This window comes from Nansenia antarctica (assembly GCF_963989245.1).
Source record: "Nansenia antarctica genome assembly, chromosome: 18".
Taxonomy (NCBI): domain Eukaryota; kingdom Metazoa; phylum Chordata; class Actinopteri; order Argentiniformes; family Microstomatidae; genus Nansenia; species Nansenia antarctica.
Window position 1 is genome coordinate 6,199,908 of NC_137691.1, and position 25,843 is coordinate 6,225,750.

At 44.9% G+C, this 25,843-nt stretch overlaps 4 protein-coding genes across 4 annotated transcripts; 1 reads left to right on the plus strand and 3 right to left on the minus strand.

Moving 5' to 3' along the window:
- Nucleotides 1–4,266, minus strand: LOC308173587 (tubulin alpha-1C chain). Its single transcript, XM_080548614.1, has 4 exons — nucleotides 4,178–4,266; nucleotides 1,441–1,663; nucleotides 1,189–1,337; nucleotides 1–1,009 (listed from the first exon to the last, which is right to left on the minus strand). Exons 1-4 carry the CDS (start codon nucleotides 4,178–4,180, stop codon nucleotides 35–37), a joined length of 1,350 nt encoding a protein of 449 aa, XP_080404740.1. The 5' UTR covers nucleotides 4,181–4,266; the 3' UTR covers nucleotides 1–34.
- A 1,830-nt stretch (nucleotides 4,267–6,096) lies between these two features.
- Nucleotides 6,097–7,641, minus strand: LOC308173588 (tubulin alpha chain-like; the record flags this gene model as incomplete). The annotated part of the gene is made up of 3 exons (XM_080548615.1): nucleotides 7,422–7,641; nucleotides 7,188–7,336; nucleotides 6,097–7,077 (listed from the first exon to the last, which is right to left on the minus strand). The coding sequence occupies exons 1-3, from the start codon at nucleotides 7,540–7,542 to the stop codon at nucleotides 6,097–6,099; spliced, it is 1,251 nt and encodes a 416-aa protein (XP_080404741.1). The 5' UTR covers nucleotides 7,543–7,641.
- Nucleotides 7,642–13,490: 5,849 nt separating this feature from the next.
- On the plus strand, nucleotides 13,491–15,050 carry LOC308173414 (tubulin alpha chain-like; the record flags this gene model as incomplete). The annotated part of the gene is made up of 3 exons (XM_080548441.1): nucleotides 13,491–13,710; nucleotides 13,811–13,959; nucleotides 14,070–15,050. Exons 1-3 carry the CDS (start codon nucleotides 13,590–13,592, stop codon nucleotides 15,048–15,050), a joined length of 1,251 nt encoding a protein of 416 aa, XP_080404567.1. The 5' UTR covers nucleotides 13,491–13,589.
- Nucleotides 15,051–16,781: 1,731 nt separating this feature from the next.
- pmela (premelanosome protein a) lies at nucleotides 16,782–25,520 on the minus strand (the record flags this gene model as incomplete). The annotated part of the gene is made up of 12 exons (XM_080548543.1): nucleotides 16,782–16,935; nucleotides 17,076–17,166; nucleotides 17,427–17,632; nucleotides 18,174–18,276; nucleotides 18,736–18,927; nucleotides 19,197–20,168; nucleotides 20,395–20,691; nucleotides 21,092–21,253; nucleotides 21,574–21,714; nucleotides 22,117–22,263; nucleotides 22,890–22,985; nucleotides 25,466–25,520. The coding sequence occupies 12 exons, from the start codon at nucleotides 25,518–25,520 to the stop codon at nucleotides 16,782–16,784; spliced, it is 2,616 nt and encodes an 871-aa protein (XP_080404669.1).
- Between the last annotated feature and the right edge of the window lie 323 nt (nucleotides 25,521–25,843).

Sequence of the window (25,843 nt, forward strand, 5' to 3'; positions counted from 1 at the left end):
AAGGAAAATGATTGAGAAATGCTGAAAGTAACTCTTAATATTCTTCTCCCTCATCCTCTCCCTCAACACTATCTGCTCCCACCTCCTCGTAATCTTTCTCCAGGGCAGCCATGTCCTCCCTGGCCTCAGAGAACTCTCCCTCCTCCATACCCTCACCTACGTACCAGTGCACAAAGGCACGCTTGGCATACATCAGGTCAAACTTGTGGTCAAGACGGGCCCAGGCCTCTGCTACTGCAGTAGTGTTGCTAAGCATACACACAGCCCTCTGGACCTTGGCCAGATCTCCACCAGGCACCACGGTGGGGGGCTGGTAGTTGATGCCAACCTTGAAACCAGTGGGGCACCAGTCCACAAACTGGATGGAGCGCTTTGTTTTAATGGTGGCAATGGCCGCGTTGACGTCTTTGGGGACAACGTCACCACGATACAGCAGACAGCACGCCATGTACTTGCCGTGACGAGGGTCACATTTCACCATCTGGTTGGCTGGTTCAAAGCAGGCGTTTGTGATCTCTGAAACAGTCAACTGCTCATGGTAAGCCTTCTCTGCAGAGATAACTGGGGCATAGGTGGCTAGGGGGAAGTGGATACGGGGGTAAGGCACCAAGTTGGTCTGGAACTCTGTCAGGTCAACATTGAGGGCACCATCGAATCTGAGGGAAGCAGTAATGGAGGAGACAATCTGACTAATCAACCTGTTAAGGTTGGTGTATGAAGGACGCTCGATATCGAGGTTCCTACGGCAGATGTCATAGATGGCCTCATTGTCTACCATGAAGGCACAGTCAGAGTGCTCCAGGGTGGTGTGGGTGGTCAGGATGGCGTTGTAAGGCTCTACCACAGCAGTGGACACCTGGGGAGCTGGGTAGATGGAGAACTCAAGCTTGGACTTCTTGCCGTAGTCAACAGACAGACGCTCCATCAGCAGGGAGGTGAAACCAGAACCGGTACCACCTCCAAAGCTGTGGAAGACCAGGAAACCCTGGAGGCCAGTGCACTGGTCAGCCTGGAGAAAGAGGAAAGAAACATGATGATATTCTTGTTAGATGAGGACAAGAGTGAGGCAGAGTCTATGTTGAGGAGACATCACTTATGGTTCTTTTTTTTTTGTGATCAATTTTGTATTATTATTTCTTCAGGGAATGGTACAAGGGAGGGAACGTATGGTTCTTAGACGACGCTCACCAGCTTGCGGATCCTGTCCAGAACCAAGTCGATGATCTCTTTGCCGATGGTGTAATGCCCACGGGCGTAGTTGTTGGCGGCATCCTCCTTCCCAGTGATCAGCTGCTCAGGGTGGAATAGCTGGCGGTATATTCCAGAGCGCACCTCATCTAGTCAAAGTAAGAGCTGTTAGCGAAATAACTCCAGTCAAATAGTACACAGTGCTAGCTGTATCGCTAGCCGTATCAACGTTTCCACACCAACTGATCTTACCGATGACAGTGGGCTCCAGATCCACAAATACAGCTCTGGGGACGTGCTTGCCAGCTCCAGTCTCACTGAAGAAGGTGTTGAAGGAGTCGTCTCCTCCTCCGATGGTCTTGTCACTGGGCATTTTCCCATCGGGCTGGATCCCATGCTCCAGGCAGTAGAGCTCCCAGCAGGCATTGCCAATCTGGACGCCAGCCTGGCCCACGTGGACGGAGATGCACTCGCGCTATGGGAGAGAGAGAACAATTATGTGTTATTGATCATTCTGACACTGCATGTTTATTTTTGGTAGTGCTCGTTACAGTTTCAAAACATCACAAGGAGATTCAAGTTTCTCTTCACCAGGAAGCCATTTTGTCTCTCTGTGTGTGGCTCTAATAGCAGAACATGGGTCACCTGACTCAGCGTGTCAGTGATGATATGCAGCTATGTGGGAGACAGACCTGCTCTGTTTCGCCGCAGCAGAAAAAGCATGTTTGGTTCGGTGAGGGGTCATTGACTGCTGTTATGTTCATAAGCAAATACCTGAACAGGCGGTTTAGAAATGTTAAACCAAAGCTGAGGGGGGTTTGAAAATGATGGTTAGAAAATAATTCATTATCAATGCGAATTTGGGAAGCACAAAGAGTTTCTTTCTAATACTTTCAATGGTCAAATTAATGCGTTAGTGTCAATTAATTGTGTCTCGTGTTAAGATTAACGGTTTGAAAACTGAAATGTGTTCTGGGAAAAAATGTGGAGACAAATACATTTGTCATACATGGCCTAAATAGCACAATCCCCTGGGTCTGTAGGCCTAATTACCATACGACCACACTATTGGGTCCTTGGCTTGCAACAATGGGAGTGATTATAGAGCCATGGTGTGCTGTAATCCCTGTTGTAAAAGCAAGTGAAAGTCAGCATGGCAAAGATTACACATCTACAGTGGGAGGTGCAAAACCCCCAGATAGGGCTGAACACTGACACTAGTTGAGAGTTCATTAGTTTCCGTCGAGGAAAAAAATAATAATTCCCATTTCAGTGTGAAAGTGTCTGAAGTGCCTCCAACATTGCCATGATCAAATGAAAGGGGGGCTACTCCCTTTTCTCATCGAAATGGCGTCGGGTGAAGTGAAATAAAATGTGTAATACAGGTCTTTGGACTATAGGGGATTTAATTTATAATCGGTTATAAAACCATAAACCAGTCAACATAAATTGCAGTCGTTATGTATGTAGACTAATGAAACACGGAACCACGTGGCTCTTGACATTCCCTCCCTGGGTCTACCGGCTTATTCAGATTAACTTCCTGATTCATTTAAACAATCTCGGCTACATGTCCTGACATTGGACTCCGTGAATAAAATACTGCCTTTTATAGATATTTCGGATAGGCTCTATTGTTCTCATATTCAGGCTGTGTGTGACTATTCGTGAGTTTAGAATTATAAGGTTCCATCTCCGTTTAGGGCAGTTCAGAGATATTGAGCGTCAAAGTTTTGACATTCCATTATGTTTTGTGAGATGGAACCTTTGTATTTTATGAATTACTAACTCGAAAAATTCAACATTTTAAAAAATAACACCACACAGGCATTAATAAACACACAATGGATCAGATTATGTAAAAAAAAACTCAATTTTGACAAATTGAGATAGAACCTTATAATTCTAACGTCACGAATTGTTGAGTCTGTAAAACCACATGATTATTCATATCGATGGTAGCTATTGTTTTTTAGACAATTTTAAGGTTTTTACTGCATTGAGGAATCATCAACCATGACCACTGGTTTAGAGACAAAGAACATGGAGCCGAACTGTAAAGTTTTCGGAGTAGAATGTATGACCGCGTGTGCCTTTTGCCCGCAGTGCATCAATGTTACAAAGCAAGTGTGCGGCTGTGTTCGAAATGGCATACTAGCATACTGCATACTAGCGTACTCAATTAGTATATACTGCATACTTGCATACTAAATTAGTATATACTGCATACTTGCATACTCAATTAGTATATACTGCATACTCAATTAGTATATACTGCATACTAGCATACTCAATTAGTATATACTGCATACTGCTTACTAAATTCATAATAAGTATATGCCAATACCAGCCGACCGAAAATCTAGTTACATACATTTCTTGCATACTCAAATTTCACATAACTCTACAGTGTGAACGCACTACATACTCAAAATCTACGTCATATATAGTATGAGTAGTATGCTAGTATGCCATTCTGAACACAGCCCCAGTGTAGTGGAGGAGAGAGAGAGACAGAGACAGAGAGACACAGAGAGACAGACAGACAGACAGAAAGAGAGAGACAGAGACAGACAGAGAGAGAGAGAGACAGAGAGAGAGGGGATGGAGGAAGGAACAATTACCCCCGCCCCACACAGGCCTCTGAATCTGTGGCGCAGTAGTGGAAAAATCAATCCATCCTTGTGTTCAAAGGGCGCTAACGTAACACACAGAAAGAAAGAAATGTGCCTTTTCGAAATAGAGTATGTGACATTTGATATATGCCGGATTATGATGGACTGTTTTTTCCTTTTCATTTTCTTCTTTAAAACCTAAAAAAACACTCACAAGAGTTTTTCATTCATTAGATTTGACAGTTTTAGGCAACAGGCATGACGATGTCATCTCCGATTGATAAACGAATAACCTAATTAAATTAAAGATATCATGACACCATCCATCACACAGTAGACTACATTTACAAGGTATTCTTATATTCAACACTTACCATGTCTAAGATGAGGAGTTTAGAAATGTAGAGTTAAGTGAAAAAGAAGGAACCGTAGATGTGCGCTTATTAACTCTCACACAGAGACCTTTATGAGTCTATTGTGAGAAGTTTCAAACTGACGCTTGTAGGGGTGGGGCGGTTTATATAGCCTATGATACGGTGGCCGACAAGGGCAAACGCGCTGCAAAGACAGCCCTTGTCGGCCACCGTACTATGACGGGCCGCCACATTTGGGCGGGCTTGGGACAGAGATATCCCGCCCATTCAGAGGAAAAGAGGCGTCCTTGCTTCGTTCTATTGGCCTATTTAAATAGACACGTGGGTGCGGAGGGCGGCACGGAAGGAGGAAACCGTTAGGTTGAGAATGTTGCCGACATCATTGTGGTGATAAGCGAATTCTTCTAGCATGACCAAAGTAGGCCTCATCGGTGGCATTCTAGTAATATTATTAGTCCACACTTAACTACAGTCAGTGAGATTCTAAAACGTTTTTGTCTCAAATGACGGTGAAATCTATACATTATGATGAAATACAATTCAAAGGAAATTGTGTAATTGATCATAATAAAAACAAGTGACTTTGGAGGAAACACTGTAATTTAATAGTTTCATAATTTATAAGTCGAGCATTATGCCCATATACGTGCGTTAGTAACCTTTGGAATACAGTGTTTTAACTTTTAAGCAGCTTCAGAAATATTTCTAAATGTGAAGAATTCATTTAGCAAAACCTTGCCATATGTGTAGTGCATACACACTGCACACAACTAGGATGCCCTGTGTATCTTACTAGAGGCTTATGGACTGTCAATAGATTCATAACACCAGCCTCCTAGTCCAAAGATGGATGGATTGATCTATTAGCCACTGACACACACACACACACACACACACACACACACACACACACACACACACACACACACGCGCACACACACACACACACACACACACACACACACACACACACACACACACACACACACACACACACACACACACACAACACTTTGCTGACTCTGCTGTGTTGTTAACTGTACCATTGCAAAGTGGTTCATGAGGAGACATGCCTTTCCTTAATAAAATATTAATCTTGCACACTATGGGGTAGGCATGACTAACATTAAAATGGCAGTTCACTATGGAGTAAAAATGTGCTGCACCTGCTTGGAAAAAAGATAGTCCTCATACATTGCCATGGAATGACGTCGCACTGATCTGAATGCATTGATATATTTTTAAAATGACACTTTATGTTAAATAAATGTCTCAAAGAAAAGGAATGTGTAAGTACGGTATGTGTGGAGCAGTATACTGTGTGTATATGTTCTAACCACAGGAGGGAGCCAGAGTTTTGGACTGTGAGTGTCTTGTCTGTAAAATAACACATTATTGGTCGAACCTTTCGAGCAAACAGGTGGGGACAAAAGGGTATGCGTAAAGAGGAAGGAAATGTTTACAGTCGTTCAAAATATGCACGGATGTTCTTTCGTTCAAAAGCTTCAAATAGCCCTTATCTATTTTCTCCCAAAAATATCAGAACATTGTAATAAAATACCAATGGAAATGTGTCCCCTGTTCAACCCCTGGAAGTGAAATAACCTTTAATATGTTAATTTTAGAACAAGGACAGACAGGAACCATCTTTATGCATACGATTTTTATGGGGCTAGGGTTACAAATGACACAGAGGAATAGCAAAGAATCTTCATACACATGTTTTAAAGACTTAAACAAGGACTACACTTGTCTAACTCCATTCTGATTTATTTATTTTTATCCTGCTACTACGCAACACTGTTTCAAGGTGGAATCACAAGGGAATAGATCACTAATTCTCAGGTTACCTAGGGGAATGTGGAATGTGACCATTTGGCATAGGAATTAAGAATCTTTATTATTATATCATTAAATAACTAATACTCATCTCCCTCTTCCTCTCCCTCTCCTTCAACTGAATCAACGCCCACCTCCTCATAATCCTTCTCCAGGGCAGCCATGTCCTCCCTGGCCTCGGAGAACTCTCCCTCCTCCATACCCTCGCCTACGTACCAGTGCACAAAGGCACGCTTGGCATACATCAGGTCAAACTTGTGGTCAAGACGGGCCCAAGCCTCTGCAATAGCAGTAGTGTTGCTAAGCATACACACCGCCCTCTGGACCTTGGCCAGATCTCCACCAGGCACCGCGGTGGGGGGCTGGTAGTTGATGCCAACCTTGAAACCAGTGGGGCACCAGTCCACAAACTGGATGGAGCGTTTTGTTTTAATGGTGGCAATGGCCGAGTTGACGTCTTTGGGTACAACGTCACCACGATACAGCAGACAGCACGCCATGTACTTGCCGTGACGAGGGTCACATTTCACCATCTGGTTGGCTGGTTCAAAGCAGGCGTTTGTGATCTCAGATACTGAGAGCTGCTCATGGTAAGCCTTCTCTGAAGAGATCACTGGGGCATAGGTGGCCAGGGGGAAGTGGATACGGGGGTAGGGCACCAAGTTGGTCTGGAACTCTGTCAGGTCAACATTGAGGGCACCGTCGAATCTAAGGGATGCGGTGATAGAGGATACAATTTGACTAATCAACCTGTTAAGGTTGGTGTAGGAAGGGCGATCAATATCGAGGTTCCTACGGCAGATGTCATAGATGGCCTCATTGTCCACCATGAAGGCACAGTCAGAGTGCTCCAGGGTGGTGTGGGTGGTCAGGATGGCGTTGTAAGGCTCTACCACAGCAGTGGACACCTGGGGAGCTGGGTAGATGGAGAACTCAAGCTTGGACTTCTTGCCGTAGTCAACAGACAGCCGCTCCATCAGCAGGGAGGTGAAACCAGAACCGGTACCACCTCCAAAGCTGTGGAAGACCAGGAAACCCTGGAGGCCAGTGCACTGGTCAGACTGGAGAAAGAGAGGAAAGAAACATGATGATATTCTTGTTAGATGAGGACAAGAGTGAGGCAGAGTCTATGTTGAGGAGACATCACTTATGGTTCTTAGACGACACTCACCAGTTTGCGAACCCTGTCCAGAACTATGTCGATGATCTCTTTGCCGATGGTGTAATGCCCACGGGCATAGTTGTTGGCTGCATCCTCCTTCCCAGTGATCAGCTGCTCAGGGTGGAACAGCTGGCGGTAAGTTCCAGAGCGCACCTCATCTAGTCAAAGTAAGAGCTGTTAGTGAAATAACTCAGGACCAATCAGTGCTAGTCGTATTAGCGTTTCTACACCAACTGATCTTACCAATGACAGTGGGCTCCAGATCCACAAACACAGCTCTGGGGACGTGCTTGCCAGCTCCAGTCTCACTGAAGAAGGTGTTGAAGGAGTCGTCTCCTCCTCCTCTGGTCTTGTCACTGGGCATCTGTCCATCAGGCTGGATCCCATGCTCCAGGCAGTAGAGCTCCCAGCAGGCATTGCCGATCTGGACACCGGCCTGGCCCACGTGGACGGAGATGCACTCGCGCTGGTTGAAAGAAAAATTAATGAATGAATGAATGAATGAATGAATGAATGAATGGTCTTTATTGTCATTAATACAGTACAGGTACCATACAACGAAATTTAGGAGGGGGGGCTCCCCTGGTGCTAGGAAAAAAATACTAAAAACAAGAAGGGAAAAGAGCTGGTTTACATAAATAAAGGCTATGTACACTATCCACTATACTATACTATACAAATAAAACACTGTGCTGTACTCTATGCTATGCTATAAATATCCTAACATTTCCTATCTCTGAACCTTATGTACCCAAGGGTTGTCATATTGCACATAGTATTATTGCACAAAAATGCAAGAATAAAAAAAAAAAATCTGCATATAATCAGAAACTAGTAACATTTAAGTAAATATTTACACATCTGTCTGTCTGTAGCCTACATCACATTAGCATTTGCTAAGGCAAATGACTGCTGATAGTAGTTTTTTAGCTTCAATTCTAGAAATAAGACATGCGTAGCAATTCATTTGACTGTGGTCCGGTGGTAGAATTACATACATCTTCTAAATGCCATGCTATTTCATTCCATTCCATTCAGCTGATTAACTACGACACAAATGGAATTAGCGCTACATGCGACGGATTGTCTACGCATGGTTTCACACCCGCTCCAAAGTCCTCTGATGAGCCGCGGCCTTCTTTTACAATTGCGTGTTTTAGCTGGTCACTAATAAATATATATAATAATGTATTTTTTTATTATGAGCTACGGCAATGAAACAAGAACGTCAGCAACCCATAACATTGGTATATCTTCAGAATGTGTAGGACTGTCTGAAGGACTTTCTCGCCCCTCACAAAAACACAAGAATATATTCCATTACTTAAACCGAGGTGCTATATGGAATATATGATCTAATGCATTAAACGCAACGAAGTAAAAGTTAAGAGAGAAACGAAAATATTATTTCAACGAGATGGGCTCACCATTGTGATTCTGAAATGAGGAGAGAGATGATACAGACGCCGAAAAGATGAACAAAGATGAACAGTGATGAACAGTGAACGCCCTCTTTCTCCTCTGGACAGCAGCAGATGAGCGTGGACCACTGGGGTCCGGGGAGGAGGAGGAGGGAGGAGGGAGGAGGGAGGAGGAGGAGGAGGGAGGAGGGAGGAGGAGGAGGGAGGAGGGAGGAGGAGGAGGGAGGAGGAGGAGGAGGGAGGAGGGAGGAGGAGGAGGGAGGAGGGAGGAGGAGGAGGGAGGAGGAGGGAGGAGGATGGAGGAGGGAGGAGGGAGGAGGAGGGAGGAGGAGGAGGGAGGAGGAGGAGGAGGAGGGAGGAGGATGGAGGAGGAGGAGGAGGGAGGATGATGGAGGAGGAGGAGGGAGGAGGGAGGAGGAGGAGGAAGAAGAGGAGGAGGAGGGAGGAGGAGGAGGAGGAGGGAGGAGGAGGAGGAGGGAGGAGGAGGAGGGAGGAGGAGGAGGAGGGAGGAGGAGGAGGGAGGAGGAGGAGGAGGGAGGAGGAGGAGGAGGAGGAGCGAGGAGGGAGGAGGAGGGGGAGGGAGGAGGAGGAGGAGGAGGGAGGAGGAGGGAGGAGGAGGAGGGAGGAGGAGGAGGAGGAGGGAGGAGGAGGAGGAGGAGGAGGGAGGAGGGAGGAGGAGGAGGGAGGAGGAGGAGGAGGAGGAGAGGAGGAGGAGGAGGAGGGAGGAGGAGGAGGAGGGAGGAGGGAGGAGGAGGAGGAGGGAGGAGGAGGAGGAGGAGGAGGGAGGAGGAGGAGGGAGGAGGAGGAGGAGGGAGGAGGGAGGAGGAGGAGGAGGAGGAGGGAGGAGGAGGAGGAGGTAGGAGGAGGGAGGAGGAGGAGGAGGAGGAGGAGGAGGGAGGAGGAGGAGGAGGAGGGAGGAGGAGGAGGAGGGCGGCGCTTCCTCATTGAAGTCAGCAGCTCTGTCTGGACATCGAATAAAACACAACGCATGCTGTTTATTCCCGGATTCCCTGATATATTCGAGGGATTAGCCTACTTTTTGAACTGAACACCACTGTAACCGTATTAAGTCTTATGGTTAAATAAATGCTTGATGAATAATACTCACACACACACACACACGCACACGTACGCACACACGTGCACACACACACACACACACACACACACACACACACACACACACACACACACACGTGCACACACACACACACACACACACACACACACACACACACACACACACGCACACACACACACACACACACACACACACACACACACACAGTCCATATAGGCCATTCACTTAATTCTTGTAAATCTATTACATAAATTAGCACAACTCTAATTACTTCAGTTCAGTATGCTTTAACTTCCTATATTATAAATTATGCATTATGAATTTCCAACAAAAACAGTGGAATTAAGACCAAACAAATGAAAAAACGACCTTAAACATCAATAGAAGACATTTATAAAGCTCATTCATATATCTACGAAGAAGACCATTCATATTCATACATCATAACAGAGAATCGAAGGGCGTGGTTTTTGCTGCATCGAGCCTCCGCCCGTCTTTGTTCAAGGTTTTGCTGCAGTGACGTCATCATGCCACTCCTCTGCAGTGGGTCATGTGACCGGCGTGTCACTGTGGTCTGTCATCAGCAAACACATGGACCCTCAGCTGTCGTTCCACCACTCCTCCTCTCCCTATGTCTGGAATTACCCCAGTCACCACACACACACACACACACACACACACACACACACACACACACACACACACACACACACACACACACACACACACACACAGAGAGACCATAATGCTAAAGGCTGAGGGAGAGGAGATTAAGGAGGAAGGGATGGGGGCAATGTTTCTAAGAGACAGCTGCATTAATTATGTTGCTTCGCCCCTCCCAGTCTGTCTGTCAGACTATTGCTCAGCAATCATTGACAGATGGAGGACTAACAACTTCCTTAGCATATGGTCAGCTAAAGCAGGGATGAAACACCTTGTAAAGATGTTAAATATGAATGCTTTCCTGTATATTAGCTAAATCGTCAATGGAATAGTGGTATGTGAAACTAGCGTGCATTTATTTCTTCCATCTGGGTTCCATTGACTTTGCTTACAGTCAACGATGGAGAATAAAACACAGTCCTGTTTCCTGAGTGAGAGATACATTCTAATTAACCTTGCCGTTGTTTGTGAATTACATACAGTATGTGTTCAGTGTGTTAGGAACGAGTACTGTATGTGAACAGATCCCTCCGCCTATCAAAATCCTTGTCAAACCCCTGCCCCCTACCCCATCTGTTTGACTGCCTAGTATTGATTTCCAGGTACAGTATGTGGTGCTTTATCCCAACTTTGCATACTAAATTATGTTGGCAAAGAGATGCGTACACATGATGGGCCTAATATCCCAATGGAACACTTCTCACCAGCCTTACTTTAAGCACAAAACACTTTCACCAGATCGGAAATGTTTATAGACACATTGATAACGTCCCTGGCTAATAATAGGGCAGGCCACACTTGACAGGCCTCACACCCTACCGTGGCCGTAAGGTCTTAATTTATTCATGTGTTCATTTATTCATATATTAATGTATTCATGTATGCTGGCTCCACCCACATTGCAACACTACAAATACTACCGCCCCACGGTGTCAGAGAACAGTTACTACATCGACTCTTAGCTGTCGGATAAAGTAACCTCTATTTCCACCGAAGAGATAAAAAGACCTCCAATCTTTCTGCACATTTCTCCAAAACTCCTCTCTAAAAGCAACAATGGTGAGTAGCCTACATGTAGAAATTGAAGACGTGCATAATGAATATTTAATGCATTTGCGTTATTGATTTAGGCGATACTCAATCGATATGGTGTGTTACTATAATAAATCAGGTAGCATATTAAATAACATTACATACGTTTTTTTTGTGTGTGCTTAATACATTAATGGTTACATTTTATCGTATCAATTGCAGAAGTGGTTAAGAAGCCAGCATATGATTAATGAAGATTTCGAGGAAATTTCGCCTTTTTCTGTGGCAGATTTTTTTTGGGGGTGAATATTATTTGTAATTTAGTATACGCCGTTATCGATTCTGGAGAATTCGTTCGTTGTATAGCTACTGGTGCATTTATGAAAATTAATGTCACCACAGGTGAACTGATCCCGACCTTATGTTTGGTACATTTTATTCTTTTAAAGGTTATTTTGTGTATAGGCTTATGTAGCATTATTGGATAAGATGCTTTCAGCTGGTCACGTTGTTATACAAGTATGACGTGGGATAGAACATTCTAGATGTCCTTCATCCCAACCCTTTCCTCTGATCAGTGCCTATAGTAATAACTGATGCAATTCAGCATATTGGGCTGTCAGATTGCACCTAAATAACCTATATTTATTGGATGAGCAAAAAGGTGCCTGGCCGACTGCCATAAATAAATATAGGTTATTTTATATTCTGAGAAATTACTCTATCTTTGGTGCATTGATTTGCGCATAGACCTTCATAAAGAATATGTGTACGTACTATGTAACCTATTTGGTGCACGTTTAGACCTGAGGTGGGAATAGGCATAACCTATAGGTTATCTGGAAAAGGACAACTAGCTTTCAACATAAAATGGGGAATATTTGAGTGGAATATACAGTATTTCAATTACAATTCTTCCGTGTAGCCAGTTCCATCCACAGAACAGTCAGGTATAAGGAGATATAAAGCTATAGAAAGTGTCATTGGTATTGGTAGCTTACATGTATCGGCTATATTCATTCATAACTCTTTGTAAGAACTATCGTTTAACTTATTCATTATGGAGGCTGGAGAGCTCAGCTTTAAAGTGTTAAGGAGACCTTATGGAAGGAGGTGGGTTGAGCTCTTTTGTCTGAAGTGGTCCCCAGCAGATCTCCAGCAGATGGTCTTGTCTTAAAGCCTGAGATAAAGCTGCACCCTTGTATATCCATCGGGTGTTCCTGTTAAGTCCACCAGCTGCTGCAATCACATAATGTAGCTCCTCTCTCGCTGCACATAAGCTACTTATTCAGAATGACTATGCTGCCTTTATTTAAGGCACAGTAGAATATGCATAACCATTACACATCGTTTCCTTGCGATATCAATATCAAATTATCTTTAAGTTAATTAAAAAACACTTGCATGTGAGTATCAGAATACGATGAACTATAGATAACTGGGACATTGTGTTGTGTGGGTGCGCATTAACTGATACAGGAAAGGCTAGTTCAAACCTCAAACGCCACTAGTGCCTAGTTGCTTAGCAACGTTCATTGCTCCAAATCCTTAACAGCAGGGTGGAGTTGGCGGGAGGAGGGGAGGGAGGAGGGGAGATGGGGAAGAGGTGGGGGGATGGTGGCATGATTCGTGATGGCTCAGCCTACTGTATGCTGCAGCTCGCTCTCCCTCCCTCCCTCCCTCCCTCCCTCCCTCCCTCCCTCCCTCCCCTCTCTCTCTTCGTCTCTCCCTCCCCACTGTGCAGACTGCAGTTCAGGGCGATGCCTCTACATGGCACAATTCCCACTCTTCTCACTCTCTCACTCTTCTCACTCTCTCAAATCCCATTCATCCACTCAGAACAGAGAGAAGGATTGTGAGGAATGGCTAAAGTGCCGTGTGGGAAAAATACAACCTTACAGTATCCCCCTCCCCCCCCGTCCTCTTGTGGCCTCTTTTGTTGGTTCTCCTCTATGAGTTTCTCACATTAGAAAACGTTCATTTCAAGCAGTCGATTGTGTCGTGGCATTGAAGTCAATTTAGATGCCTGTGTTCCCTTTCCAACCAGCATGACATAGTAGTTTGTGAAGTGCTGCATGAGTTAATTATATCATTCTCTCTCCTTCCAACCAGCGCGAGTGCATCTCCGTCCACGTGGGCCAGGCCGGTGTCCAGATCGGCAATGCCTGCTGGGAGCTCTACTGCCTGGAGCATGGGATCCAGCCCGATGGACAGATGCCCAGTGACAAGATCACCGGAGGAGGAGACGACTCCTACAACACCTTCTTCAGTGAGACTGGAGCTGGCAAGCACGTCCCTAGAGCTGTGTTTGTGGATCTGGAGCCCACTGTCATTGGTAAGATCAGGCGGTGTGGAAACATTGATACGGCTAGCACTGTACTGGTGTCTTCTGATTGGTCCTGAGTTATTTCGCTAACAGCTCTTGCTTTGACTAGATGAGGTGCGCTCTGGAACTTACCGCCAGCTGTTCCACCCTGAGCAGCTGATCACTGGGAAGGAGGATGCAGCCAACAACTACGCCCGTGGGCATTACACCATCGGCAAAGAGATCATCGACATAGTTCTGGACAGGGTTCGCAAACTGGTGAGCGTCGTCTAAGAACCATAAATGATATCTCCTCAACATAGACTCTGCCTCACTCTTGTCCTCATCTAACAATAATATCATCATGTTTCTTTCCTCTCTTTCTCCAGGCTGACCAGTGCACTGGCCTCCAGGGCTTCCTGGTCTTCCACAGCTTTGGAGGTGGTACCGGTTCTGGTTTCACCTCCCTGCTGATGGAGCGACTGTCTGTCGACTACGGCAAGAAGTCCAAGCTTGAGTTCTCCATCTACCCAGCTCCCCAGGTGTCCACTGCTGTGGTAGAGCCTTACAACGCCATCCTGACCACCCACACCACCCTGGAGCACTCTGACTGTGCCTTCATGGTGGACAATGAGGCCATCTATGACATCTGCCGTAGGAACCTTGATATTGATCGCCCTTCCTACACCAACCTTAACAGGCTTATTAGTCAGATTGTCTCCTCCATTACTGCTTCCCTCAGATTCGACGGTGCCCTCAATGTTGACCTGACAGAGTTCCAGACCAACTTGGTGCCCTACCCCCGTATCCACTTCCCCCTGGCCACCTATGCCCCAGTGATCTCTTCAGAGAAGGCTTACCATGAGCAGCTCTCAGTATCTGAGATCACAAACGCCTGCTTTGAACCAGCCAACCAGATGGTGAAATGTGACCCTCGTCACGGCAAGTACATGGCGTGCTGTCTGCTGTATCGTGGTGACGTTGTACCCAAAGACGTCAACGCGGCCATTGCCACCATTAAAACAAAACGCTCCATCCAGTTCGTGGACTGGTGCCCCACTGGTTTCAAAGTTGGCATCAACTACCAGCCCCCCACCGCGGTGCCTGGTGGAGATCTGGCCAAGGTCCAGAGGGCGGTGTGTATGCTTAGCAACACTACTGCTATTGCAGAGGCTTGGGCCCGTCTTGACCACAAGTTTGACCTGATGTATGCCAAGCGTGCCTTTGTGCACTGGTACGTAGGTGAGGGTATGGAGGAGGGAGAGTTCTCTGAGGCCAGGGAGGACATGGCTGCCCTGGAGAAAGATTATGAGGAGGTGGGCGTTGATTCAGTTGAAGGAGAGGGAGAGGAAGAGGGAGAGGAGTATTAAAGTGAATTGATTCACCCTAGTCACTAGCATGCTTATCATCAATGTTATTACGTTTACATGGCTCAGCTTTGATAATCTTAAGAAATGTCTAGCAAGCATTGTCACACATCATGGATACATGTTGTCTGTTTGTACTGAAAATCTGGTGAATGAAATATGCTGTGGTTGGGTTCACAGAATGTATTGGTGGTGTTGAAATCATTTTATTTTATAGAGTTCTGTTATTTTTCACGCAGTTATTCCATCCGTCATATTCTGACTGTGATACGCAATAAATTATTGAAGGAGAATTGTTTTCTTGTGTTTATTGTTTCATCGAGAAACAACATTATGAATCCCAAAGGTTTTCCTTGCATCCTTGAAAAATACTTTTTTCATTTCGGTGGAGGAAGGTCCATGGACTGAAAGATTATTAAATACACATTTGATTGCATTTGCATTATCATCCAGCAGAATAGTATCGCAAGGTGAGTCATTGTAGTTTGGGGAAAGTACAGTATGAGCTGGGTTTTCTAGTGTCACCCCATAGTATATTGTTTGAGACACCAAACATTTGAAATGTTGGCATGGCCATTAAAACACCCGATACCAGATGTGTTATCACGGGGAGGCCAGAGAGAGGATAACTGGAGGCCAGCGCCCTCCATTGTCTCTCTGATTTGGGCGCGGACAAGCGATGGCCGAGGGTTAAACAAGGAAGACTGACATTGGTCTTGTTGTTTAATCAGCATGCCATGCATTAAGTATTAAGTATCCTTGCTACCTCTGTCAACAACTGATTTATAATGGGTAATGAGTAAATGGACTGCACTTATATAGCGCCTTTTTATCCAAAGCGCTTTACAACGGCCTCTCATTCACTGACTATAGAACTCTGATGTAATTTCTACCTCCTACGCCACCTTGTGGTTGAATCTCTGTACTGCTTCGTCTTAAGATTGTTCGCTCTTCTTTATGCCGACATAATAAACATGAATGTTTGATAATAATAACACATCAATCTTTTCAATGTAGCATATGTAAGGCGCTTAAGTTTCTTGATCTTTGGACAGGAATTAGCACAAATTATTAGTACAAACACAGTAGGGAGGACAGATTGAAAGCAAGCTTGATTAGGATTAAGAAAGCTTTATTTGGGAGGTGTAGATATTTTACAACAGTGAAATTCAAAATTTGTTTTGGAGAATGACAGCAAATACGTTTTAGAAACAAAGAGCTGTGATGTGATAGTGATTTCAGACCAAAATCAGACCAGCAAAGCAAGTTAATGTGTTATAAGATTCAATTGATTTTAAGGCATTAATTTTAATTTTTGTTATTTTCTAAATAATGAGTTACAAATGGGCTACAGGAGACGCATAATAAATTACTAGACTTTCAGTTTTTTCTTCAGATAAAAAAGACTGAGTCAAAATAAATATACTATTTTGTCACAAGTAAATACAGTGCCAGAAACCAAAAATAATAATTCTGGTTTCTTCATTGCTCTCTTTTGAAAGTGTTTTCACGTTTCTCTTTTTATTACAGTCGCTTACAGTGTGTCAATAGTACATCTACAACTGTTCCTTTACAGTTCCTTTACAGTTTGTCTCTGAAGTTAAGCTGTTTGTTGAGTGAATTAATGCATTTTATGTGTTGTTCAAGTCTGCAAGACAACTTTACAGTAAGTACAGATGGTTAGGCTTTGACCTGGTTGTGGCTCTGTACTGTATGAGTGCAGAGGGTCATGCTTTACACCACCCTGCCCTGAAGCAATGGACGGCTTTCTCCGGGTGACTGTCTGCTGAGCAGGTTCCACAGCAGCAAAGGCACTGATGTTATTGAAGAGCTGCTTACGCCACTGCCTGTAGAGTCTTCTTTTAGGGGATGGTACTGCTTGAAGCGCCTGATTGGAAAACACGAGTACTGTGTCATTTACTCTACAAAACATATCATTAATCAGCTGTGCATTTGCATCTCATAAAATCCTTCTAACTTGGGGCCAAAAGGGAAGTGTGTAATGTGTTGATATTCGTCCCTACTCACCTGTAGGCCAAAGCGATGGTGCCAATAGCACAGACGAGAACCATCACACCTACAATGGTGGCCACTGTACCTGCTGTGGAGGCGTTGGAGCCTGCAGACAAACATACAACAACATGCAAAGTATGAGGAAGAACACTCCACTCATCAGTGAAATTCTAAGAAATGTATGGATAGTCAGTCAGTCAATCAATCAAACTCATTTGTAGCATATACAAAAGAAAGCAAATAAGAAAGAACAAAGAAAGGAGGCGATTCCAATTTCACACGTTTCAAATCAGTCCATAAATGTTTTAAGGTTCGGCGAGCAGTTTCTTTATAATACATGACATATATTATATTGTTTTTGCTCACCGACTGTCACGCTGACTCTAGCGCTGGCCACAGCCAGACTGACGTCGTTGGTCAACGACACGTTGATGCAGAACACTCCTGAGTCGTTGAAGAACTGTCGGAGGACCATCTGACACTCAGTAGAGGGTATGACGGCACTGCAGATGGTCTGCACGGGTACGATACAGTCTTCTTCCGAAATCACAGTGCAAACTTCATTTGGTAAGCTAAACAAAAGATGGGAATGGGAGTGAATGAGCAGGTGTCCACCATGAAGACCAGACCAGAAGAATTCCAAAGGCCTTTATAACAGAGTTTCAATGGAATAACCTGTGTGACTGATGTATCTGCTATAGCTGCGTAAAAAAGGAATTACTTGCCCCCCCCCTTACCTCTATAGCTTTATAATAACATAGCGTTGTGAAAAATGAAACAATGAACAATGAAATCCTAAGAATTATGCAACTGCCTGTGTAATACTTACTCACAGTAGCAGTCTTGTTAGATTGTAAATACACAAGACATAACAGCAGGGCACGGTTGTAAATTGCCCACTTTTAATCTGGATCAGAATGATCCCGATTCTTTTCTGTGATCCAGGATCAGATCTATCTGGCTGATATAAGGGGGAGGTCAGCCAGCTCAATCTGATCCTGGATCAGGGAAAATAATCGGGATCATTCTGATCCAGATTAAAAGTTTTCAACAACTGGGCTCTGGAATGTGAGAGTCTCTTTTAATCCTCTCAGTGTTGGTGGATAAACTCACCTTCCCTGGCAGGTGATGGTCAGGTCGACTGCGTTCTGCTCCACCTCAGTGGTCAGGGACACCACGTTAGACACCTGGACTATCTCCACACTCTCGATGCCCTCTGAATAACAACGTCAACAGAGATTAGAGTGAGTGATCACCATTGAACATCGTTATCAGCTGTTACTATTATGAGAGTATGATAAGTCTGCAGTATCTCAACAGCCTAGTACACCCTAGTATGATGTATTGTTGGCAAACTGTCCCTCCTGTAACCTCTCCATCCCCTCTACCCCCCTCTACAGTTTTTCTACTGTATATGCCCAAAAAAATGAAAACAATATATGCAGCATATATATACTGTATATAGCATTATGACTGCCAATGGCCCCTGACCCGAGCAGAGATTAATTTGTCTTGGGATGACTGATGGATTGATGATTCACTTACTTAGACAAATGTATTTGTTGTAAATCACTTTGGATAAAGGCACCTGCCCAATGGCAAAAATGTAAATGTGAATGTAAATGTAGATGTAGATGTAAATGTAAATATCAACTGTATTGACTTATTGACTCACGGACGATGTTCACAGACGTGGCGAATGAGCCGTAGCGATAGACGGTACAGGCACCGTTCCCTGTCAGTTCTGGGGCCTGCCTTTTAGCCACGACCAGCGCCACCTGCGCCTCCGGTGTGACCATCTCTATCTCCACCTCCGCCGCGACCTCCCCCTCCACCGGAGCCGCCACCTCATTCACAGCTGCTGCCGCTGGGGGGAAATAAACATAAATAAATAAACGGGTAAGCAGTCAATGTTGAGGAACCAACAACTTGGTACGGTAAGATGTAATAAAAGTGATTCTGATTCAGATTCTCTCAGATTCTGAATCAAGATTTGTCTATCTACTTTCATTTAGTTGATTGTCATTACCGCTGAGACAATAGTTAATGTTATATATCCGATCACACAGTGTATTTATAACAAACGACTAACGAAAGTAAAATATTCACTTCAATGCTTTCAACAACATCGATCACCTGCAGTGGCTGCGACGACCTCATTCGCTACGACCTCGACGACCTCCGCCTCTACAACCTCCGCCTCCAGGTCAGCAGCGGCGACCTCCTCCTCCTCCGCAGCAGCTGTGGGCTCCGTGGCCGCAGGAACCACGAGGTTGTCAGCAGGAGCCGCTGTCTCAGCCAGGGCGACCTCTGGAGCGACTACGACCTCCGCCTCCGCCTCAGCGTCAGCCACCGCTAGGCCTACCTCCTCCTCCGCCACGGGGGCGACCGTGGCTGCAGCAGCAGGGACTTCTGGGAGGACGGTGGCCACCGCCAGGTCTGCTGCGGCCTCCTCTCCTTCTGCGACGGGAGCGTCTGAAGCAGGAGGAGCGGCGTCGGCGTCGATCACATCTGCGGCGTCCGGCACCTCGGCCACTACGGCTGTTTCTTCAACTGCCGCCGCCGCGTCGGCGACAACATCCGCAGCGGCGGGCTCTTCGGTTGCCGGGGCGACGGGGGCAGCAGTGGCTCCCTCCACGACGGGCACTGCTGCAGGGTCTGCGGCGGCGGCGGCGGCGGCCTCCACTGCTGCAGCTTCTTCCGCGGCGGCGTCTAATTCGGCCACGGGGACGGCGGCCGGGTCCTCTACTGCGGGGTCGATAGCGGGATCTTCTGCAGCAGCAGCAGGGGCGGCGGTGGCGTCGGCTCCTGCAGGAGGGGCCACTGAGGCGACTTCAACCCCTTCTGTGGCTGCGGCTGCTGCGTCTGCGGCTGCGGCTTCGGCCGTCTCTGCGTCTGTTTCTGCGTCTACGGCTGCGTCTGCGGCTTCAGCAGGCTGCACGGAGGCGGCGAGCGAGAGGTCGTCAGCGACGGCGGCGGCCGCAGAGGTGGCGGTATCCAGGGCGATGTCAGTCGGTGCCGGGGTGGTGGGGTCAACGATCTGGCCAGCCCCTGGGGTGGAGGCCATCACAATCACTGCTGGTACGTTGGAGGGATCCACAGGGATCACTAGATAGAAAAACAAGAGCGTATTACTATTGTTTGTCTTTTTTCATCTTAAACGTCAACGCAATGTCTTTTTTTCTCTTGTCTTCCGAATGTACTGTACATCTGATCGAGTACGGTATATCTGAGCTGTTTCCTAAAAAGTTACAGGAGGCAAAAAAGAAAACAGCCTATTACATGGTCTTTCCCTGTTTACGTGACATGCTGTAGAACGATCCGTGTCTCTCACCAGTGGGGTTGGCAACAGTGGGGTCTGCACAGCTGTTGGGAATGCTGGCCATCACGACCACCTTAGGCTTGAAGGACCCGGTCGAGAGGTACGTGTGGGTGACGCTGAGCAACCTGGAGATGAGCGTCCCGCTGTTGTCACCAAAGTCCCAGTTGAGGGTGATGTCTGCGTCGCCGAGGTACAGGCTGGGGTCGTGGAGGTTGACACTGAAGGCGACGGCTCGGTTCTGGATGAAGCTCAGGTCCGCCGCGTTCACGTCGTTCACCTGGCTGATCTCTACTGCGAAGGGGATCTGGTCTACGGAGGCATAGGGCAAAGGCAAAAGATGTTATGAAGGACATAAAATTCACATATTGATATTGACATGTTTCTAATTCAATTTGAATCAATCCCTTGAAGTCAAACCAGGGTTGATGAGTTATTGTTTTAATTAGTCTCATTCCCAGACACTCCCAGACGCCCAAAATGTGTGAAGGGTTTGGTGGACCAAAGTGTCAAACTTGGCCTTCATTAAGTCAATAGACACCACACATTTGTGATTCGAAGCTACACCTCCCCCCTAAGGCCAGGTTTGAGTTGTTATTCCAGGGTCATGTGCGCTGTGTGCAATAGCCAGGGGACAAGAACAGTATTTATACACTTTGATATTGGATTGGTTTTGTCACTTAAATCCTGGTTCTACCTGCCTAGTGCCTACCTGTGATGGAGAACGTTGTGGAGGCATAGCCCAGGGGGATGAACTTGTCTACGCCACGACAGTGGTAGATGACCACCTCCATGTTGTAAGAGCCCAGGGGGATGTTGTCAGTGCCGATGGTGAGGGCGGAGGAGGGTCCGCTTGTGACCTGCCAGTAACGTCCTTAAAAAGAGGAAAAAGTGGTTAGAAAACTTAGGTCCTCTATGGCTCAGTTCATAGAGCATGGCGCTGACAATGCTTAGGTTGTGGGTTCAATTCCCGCTGGGACCATATATACATATACTGACAAACGTACGCACTCACGGCAATGTAAGTCGCTTTGGATAAAAGCGTCAGCTACATGGAATATAAAACTAACTGATGATCAAAACCAAAAAGAGTTCCAAATCCGAAAGTTCATAGGAAATACTGAATGGCTCCTTAAACACGAAGGGAAGAAGGCCCATAGCATATCTCTTTGTCCAATCACAGTTAGTCTTTACCCCATGTCTTCCACACAAACACGTATTGGGGGTTCTTCTTGGCGACCCTGGTGAAGGGGGTGCCATCGGGGAAGACTCCGGTCCTCTCTCCTGAGGAGGTCTGGTCCTGGTACACAGCCTGACCCTCACGGTACTGGGTTCCTGGAAGAGGGGAGGACAAGACCAGACTTAGATTAGATTAAATTAGATTAGATTAGATTATACTTCATTGTCATTGCAGAGTACAAGTACCAGAGAAATAAATGCAGTTTAGCATCTAACCAGAAGTGTGAATAGTGATATAAAACATGACAGTGATAAGTGATAGGTACAGCATTACATGGCAAGTGTGGTAGTTTAGAGATATATACAAGAGATGGATAGCAGTAAGCTATGTACAGTTAAGGTAGCTATGTACAGTATGGTGTATAAAGAAATTGGAGGCTATATCAAAAAAGAGATGTACAAATGTGCAAAAATATGGTATGTAGACTCAACAACAGTGACAAAGTGGAGTACAGAATAGAGTAGCGTAGAGTGGTCGCATTTCGACAGTGAACTTACCGTTGACGGTGCAGTTGCGTGCCCAAACCACCTGCCCGTCAGAGAGCACAGTCTGGTTTGTAGGGAAGCGAAGGTCGATGTTGAAGGTTGCCTTGCCTCCGGTTAGAGTGGGTGCATCATTTCTCACATCAAACGTAACTTCACCACCTGGAAAGAAAACGACACACACACACACACACACACACACACACACACACACACACACACACACACACACACACACACACACACACACACACACACTGTAGTGATTCTAAATATTCTAAAGATTTTCACACTTTGGGGTGAAGCCCCTGTGAGTAAAACAAATGTTTATATCTTTGCACTCGATCAAATTTCAGGACTCTCCTTTCATGACTTTTCCTAGATATGTGCGTGCCTTTCTACCACCCAGTATCCTTACTTTTTTTTTTATTACATCACGATAAGTGAATATAAAGCTATTTTGTAGTTTTTCTGGGTAGGAATCAGGCTAATTTACAAGTGGTTGTTGTGTGTAAATAGCAGCTTTGCATTGAAAAAAATGGGGTCAAAAGGCACAACTGTTCTAGTGTTAATGAAGATACGTGTGGCCTGGGGTGGTCCAGTGGTCTAGCACCGCGGGCTACAGTGCACACATATACCCATGTCGGCATGGGTTGGAATCCGGCCCTCTTCTCCTTACTTTCCTGTCTGCCTTCACTATCTCTATCCAATACAATAAAAAATATGAGTGGGACTGCCAAAAAAAGAACATAAAAAGACTTAATGAAGTGAGGATAGTGAAAACTCACCAGTCCAACAGTCTCTGTACCGGGAGTCACCATCTCTCCACACAGGATACATCCGTGAGTTCCATGAGCGGTAACGTGTGAAACGTGTTTTAGGCTCTGAAAAACACACGGTCAGAGCATTGAAAACACTTGTGAAAGACCTCACAGCTCATTCTCTAGATTGAAGCACAGTAATGAATACCGTAGATCAAATGTTTTTGTTAAGTGGATTTACTGTACATATAACATGATGTTTATATCATATATCAGTGTAATGCAAAACATGTCCGGTGTTTCAAATGAACAGGAATTGTCATAAAGTAAAACATCTAATTCTTTCAAGCCTCTTTGTGAACAACCACATAACACCACTATAATTGGTAAATCTTAGGTTTTGACATTCTTTTTCAGGCCATTTAATAGGATTTACCGGTAACTGTTAACTACTCTAGACTTTGGTCAGAATCATCTGAGCATTTAAAACTAAACCTGTGAACATTTAAAACTCATAACACACCAGACTAATGACAGATTAATCTGCTCAGACCTATAAATGACATTTTTTATAAATGAAATACTTAAATACTTGTCAGTAAAAAAAAAAAACTTTTGACCCTAACCCTAACCCTAACCCTTTCAACCCTAACCCTAACCATTTTAACCCTAACCCTAACCCTAACCCTAACCTTTTGAGAGGGCAAGTTGTGCTGGGAACGAGAGCATGACCAAAAATATGACTGTAAGAACGATCAAGAGGAGATGTTTGAGGGAGGCAGAAGATGGTGGTGAGCGGGAGTTCAGGTGTTCCTGCCATGGTTTAGGAAGCGGAGGAGGGAGGGGCGGGGTGGGGGTTCCGGGCGGAGGGAGTCACACGGCCCCTGCAATCCCCCTCAATCCCTTTCATGTGACTGTCAGATGAGCGCCAGCAAACGTAATCCCAACTGTTGGAATGAGGGGAGCCTCTGTGGAGCTCAGACTTCAGGGCGGCCTTACCCGCCAATCGGTGTGTGCGTGTGTGTGTGTGTGTGTGTGTGTGTGTGCGCGTGTGTGTGTGTGCGTGCGTGTGTGTGTGTGTGTGTGTAGTTTGGTTCTCAGGATCATTAACCCAATCATCCTCCGAAATAAAAATAAAAGAATGAAAACAAACCTGGTACTTCATATAGTCCTTCTAAAATCACTGATACAACATTCACACTTCAAGTTAGTTACCAGACCAGTATAACTTCAACAATGTTATTATGCACTTTGGTTATCCTATAAGATTATTAGACAAAGTCAATAATTTGTGTTCACCTGCTCCAGTGTCCCAGGCAGGATTGTAGGGGTAAGGAATTCAGACAAATTGGCATGTAATTGCTCCATGCTTGATTACAAGCATGTAATCTGTGGTGCAGTACAGTGCAACCTGTCGGCTGTGATTAGTCACGCTATCCTGCTGCTATTCTACTGATGTCCACAGTGTTGCAGTCAGTGGACTGGAGTGATAAATTCTTCTTGAACTTCTACTGAACATCTGATTAATCACACAATTATTTTATAACATATCAAAGACATGCACGCGCACACACACACACACAGAAAAATATCATTTACATTTGAGAATGATAAAGACATACCTGATACCAATGTGTTTGTCATGTACTCATTGTTATGAAATGTTCATGTGAGTAAGTCCTGTATGTATACCCCCTTCAAATGAAGTGTTACCAAATTGTCTATAATATGATCTTTACATTCAAACATATATGCACAGAAATTATGTTTTTTTTCTCTAAAATTATAGTGGTATGGTCTTGACAGGGATTGACTGTATAGTGAGTTTTCAGCCATATTAAAAATATAATACGTTCCCTACACGCAGACATTTGTTAAGTTACATATTGCAGCCTATGGAGTAGGTGTAATTGTAATTAATCCTACAATGCTCAACATCAATGGCCACCCTGAAATACATGACGTCAAAGTCCAAAGTGCAGTACTTTATAATTCAGACATCCACACAGACCCTAGAATAAAGAGACCATTCAAAACTAACTTGGAGATCCTGTAACTGCATGATATGAGGAAGACAAATATCTCACAAATATCTCACTCACTATTACTGTCGTTCAATTTGTTGGGCTTTCCCAAGCTGATCAATTAGCGCAGAAACAACCTAAATGACAACATGAAGTGATTGATGGGCCAGACTATGCATGTAGGCATAATGATAGTCACTTATATTAGATATTATAACAGATATTTTTAACTATTCGAGCCAACCTTTTATTGCTTTTTTAGGGAAATGCAAAGTACATATATTTGTTTAACCTATCAGGTAGGTTAGATATTATTTTTGTGAACTGTCTTTACTAAACGTAAGAGTTTACATAGTCATCAACAGAAATTCTGTTAAATAATTCTAATAAGTGCACATTTCTTGTCAAATTAAAGTCCAATTTCCAGCACTAATGGCCTTGTTTAATTAAGCGGCCCCATGTTAGTCTCAAATCAGCCACATCTTCCCTCCAACAGACATTAAGAAAGAGAGAAAATGGAGCCACATGCGTTTGATCAAGTTATTAATGATTTAGTCCTGTATTAATGCATATACTCACTCGCTGCAGCCGCTGACGAGACAGCCAACACCAACACCACTAGTAAGGTCCTCATTCTTTGTGTTTGGGTACGTGTCCTCTTTCTAAGTCCAGTTCTTTCCCCTCAGTCCTGTAAACCTGCAAACACAACTCCCTTGAGACTTGTGGAAGCTTTTCTGAATCTTTATAAAATAGTATTGGACCCTTAATTACCATAGACTTGCCTCTAATGTCTGACATCATAGGGGTGAGGCACCTCCCATTCAAGTCAATGGTGTGTAGAGACGGAAATACTCACGATTAGTTATTGCATTGTGAAAAATGTAATGGCACACAGTCAAAGTAGACCATTGATATTTTCTAAAACAAAGAAAGGAAAAATGATTTTAAAATGTTGCA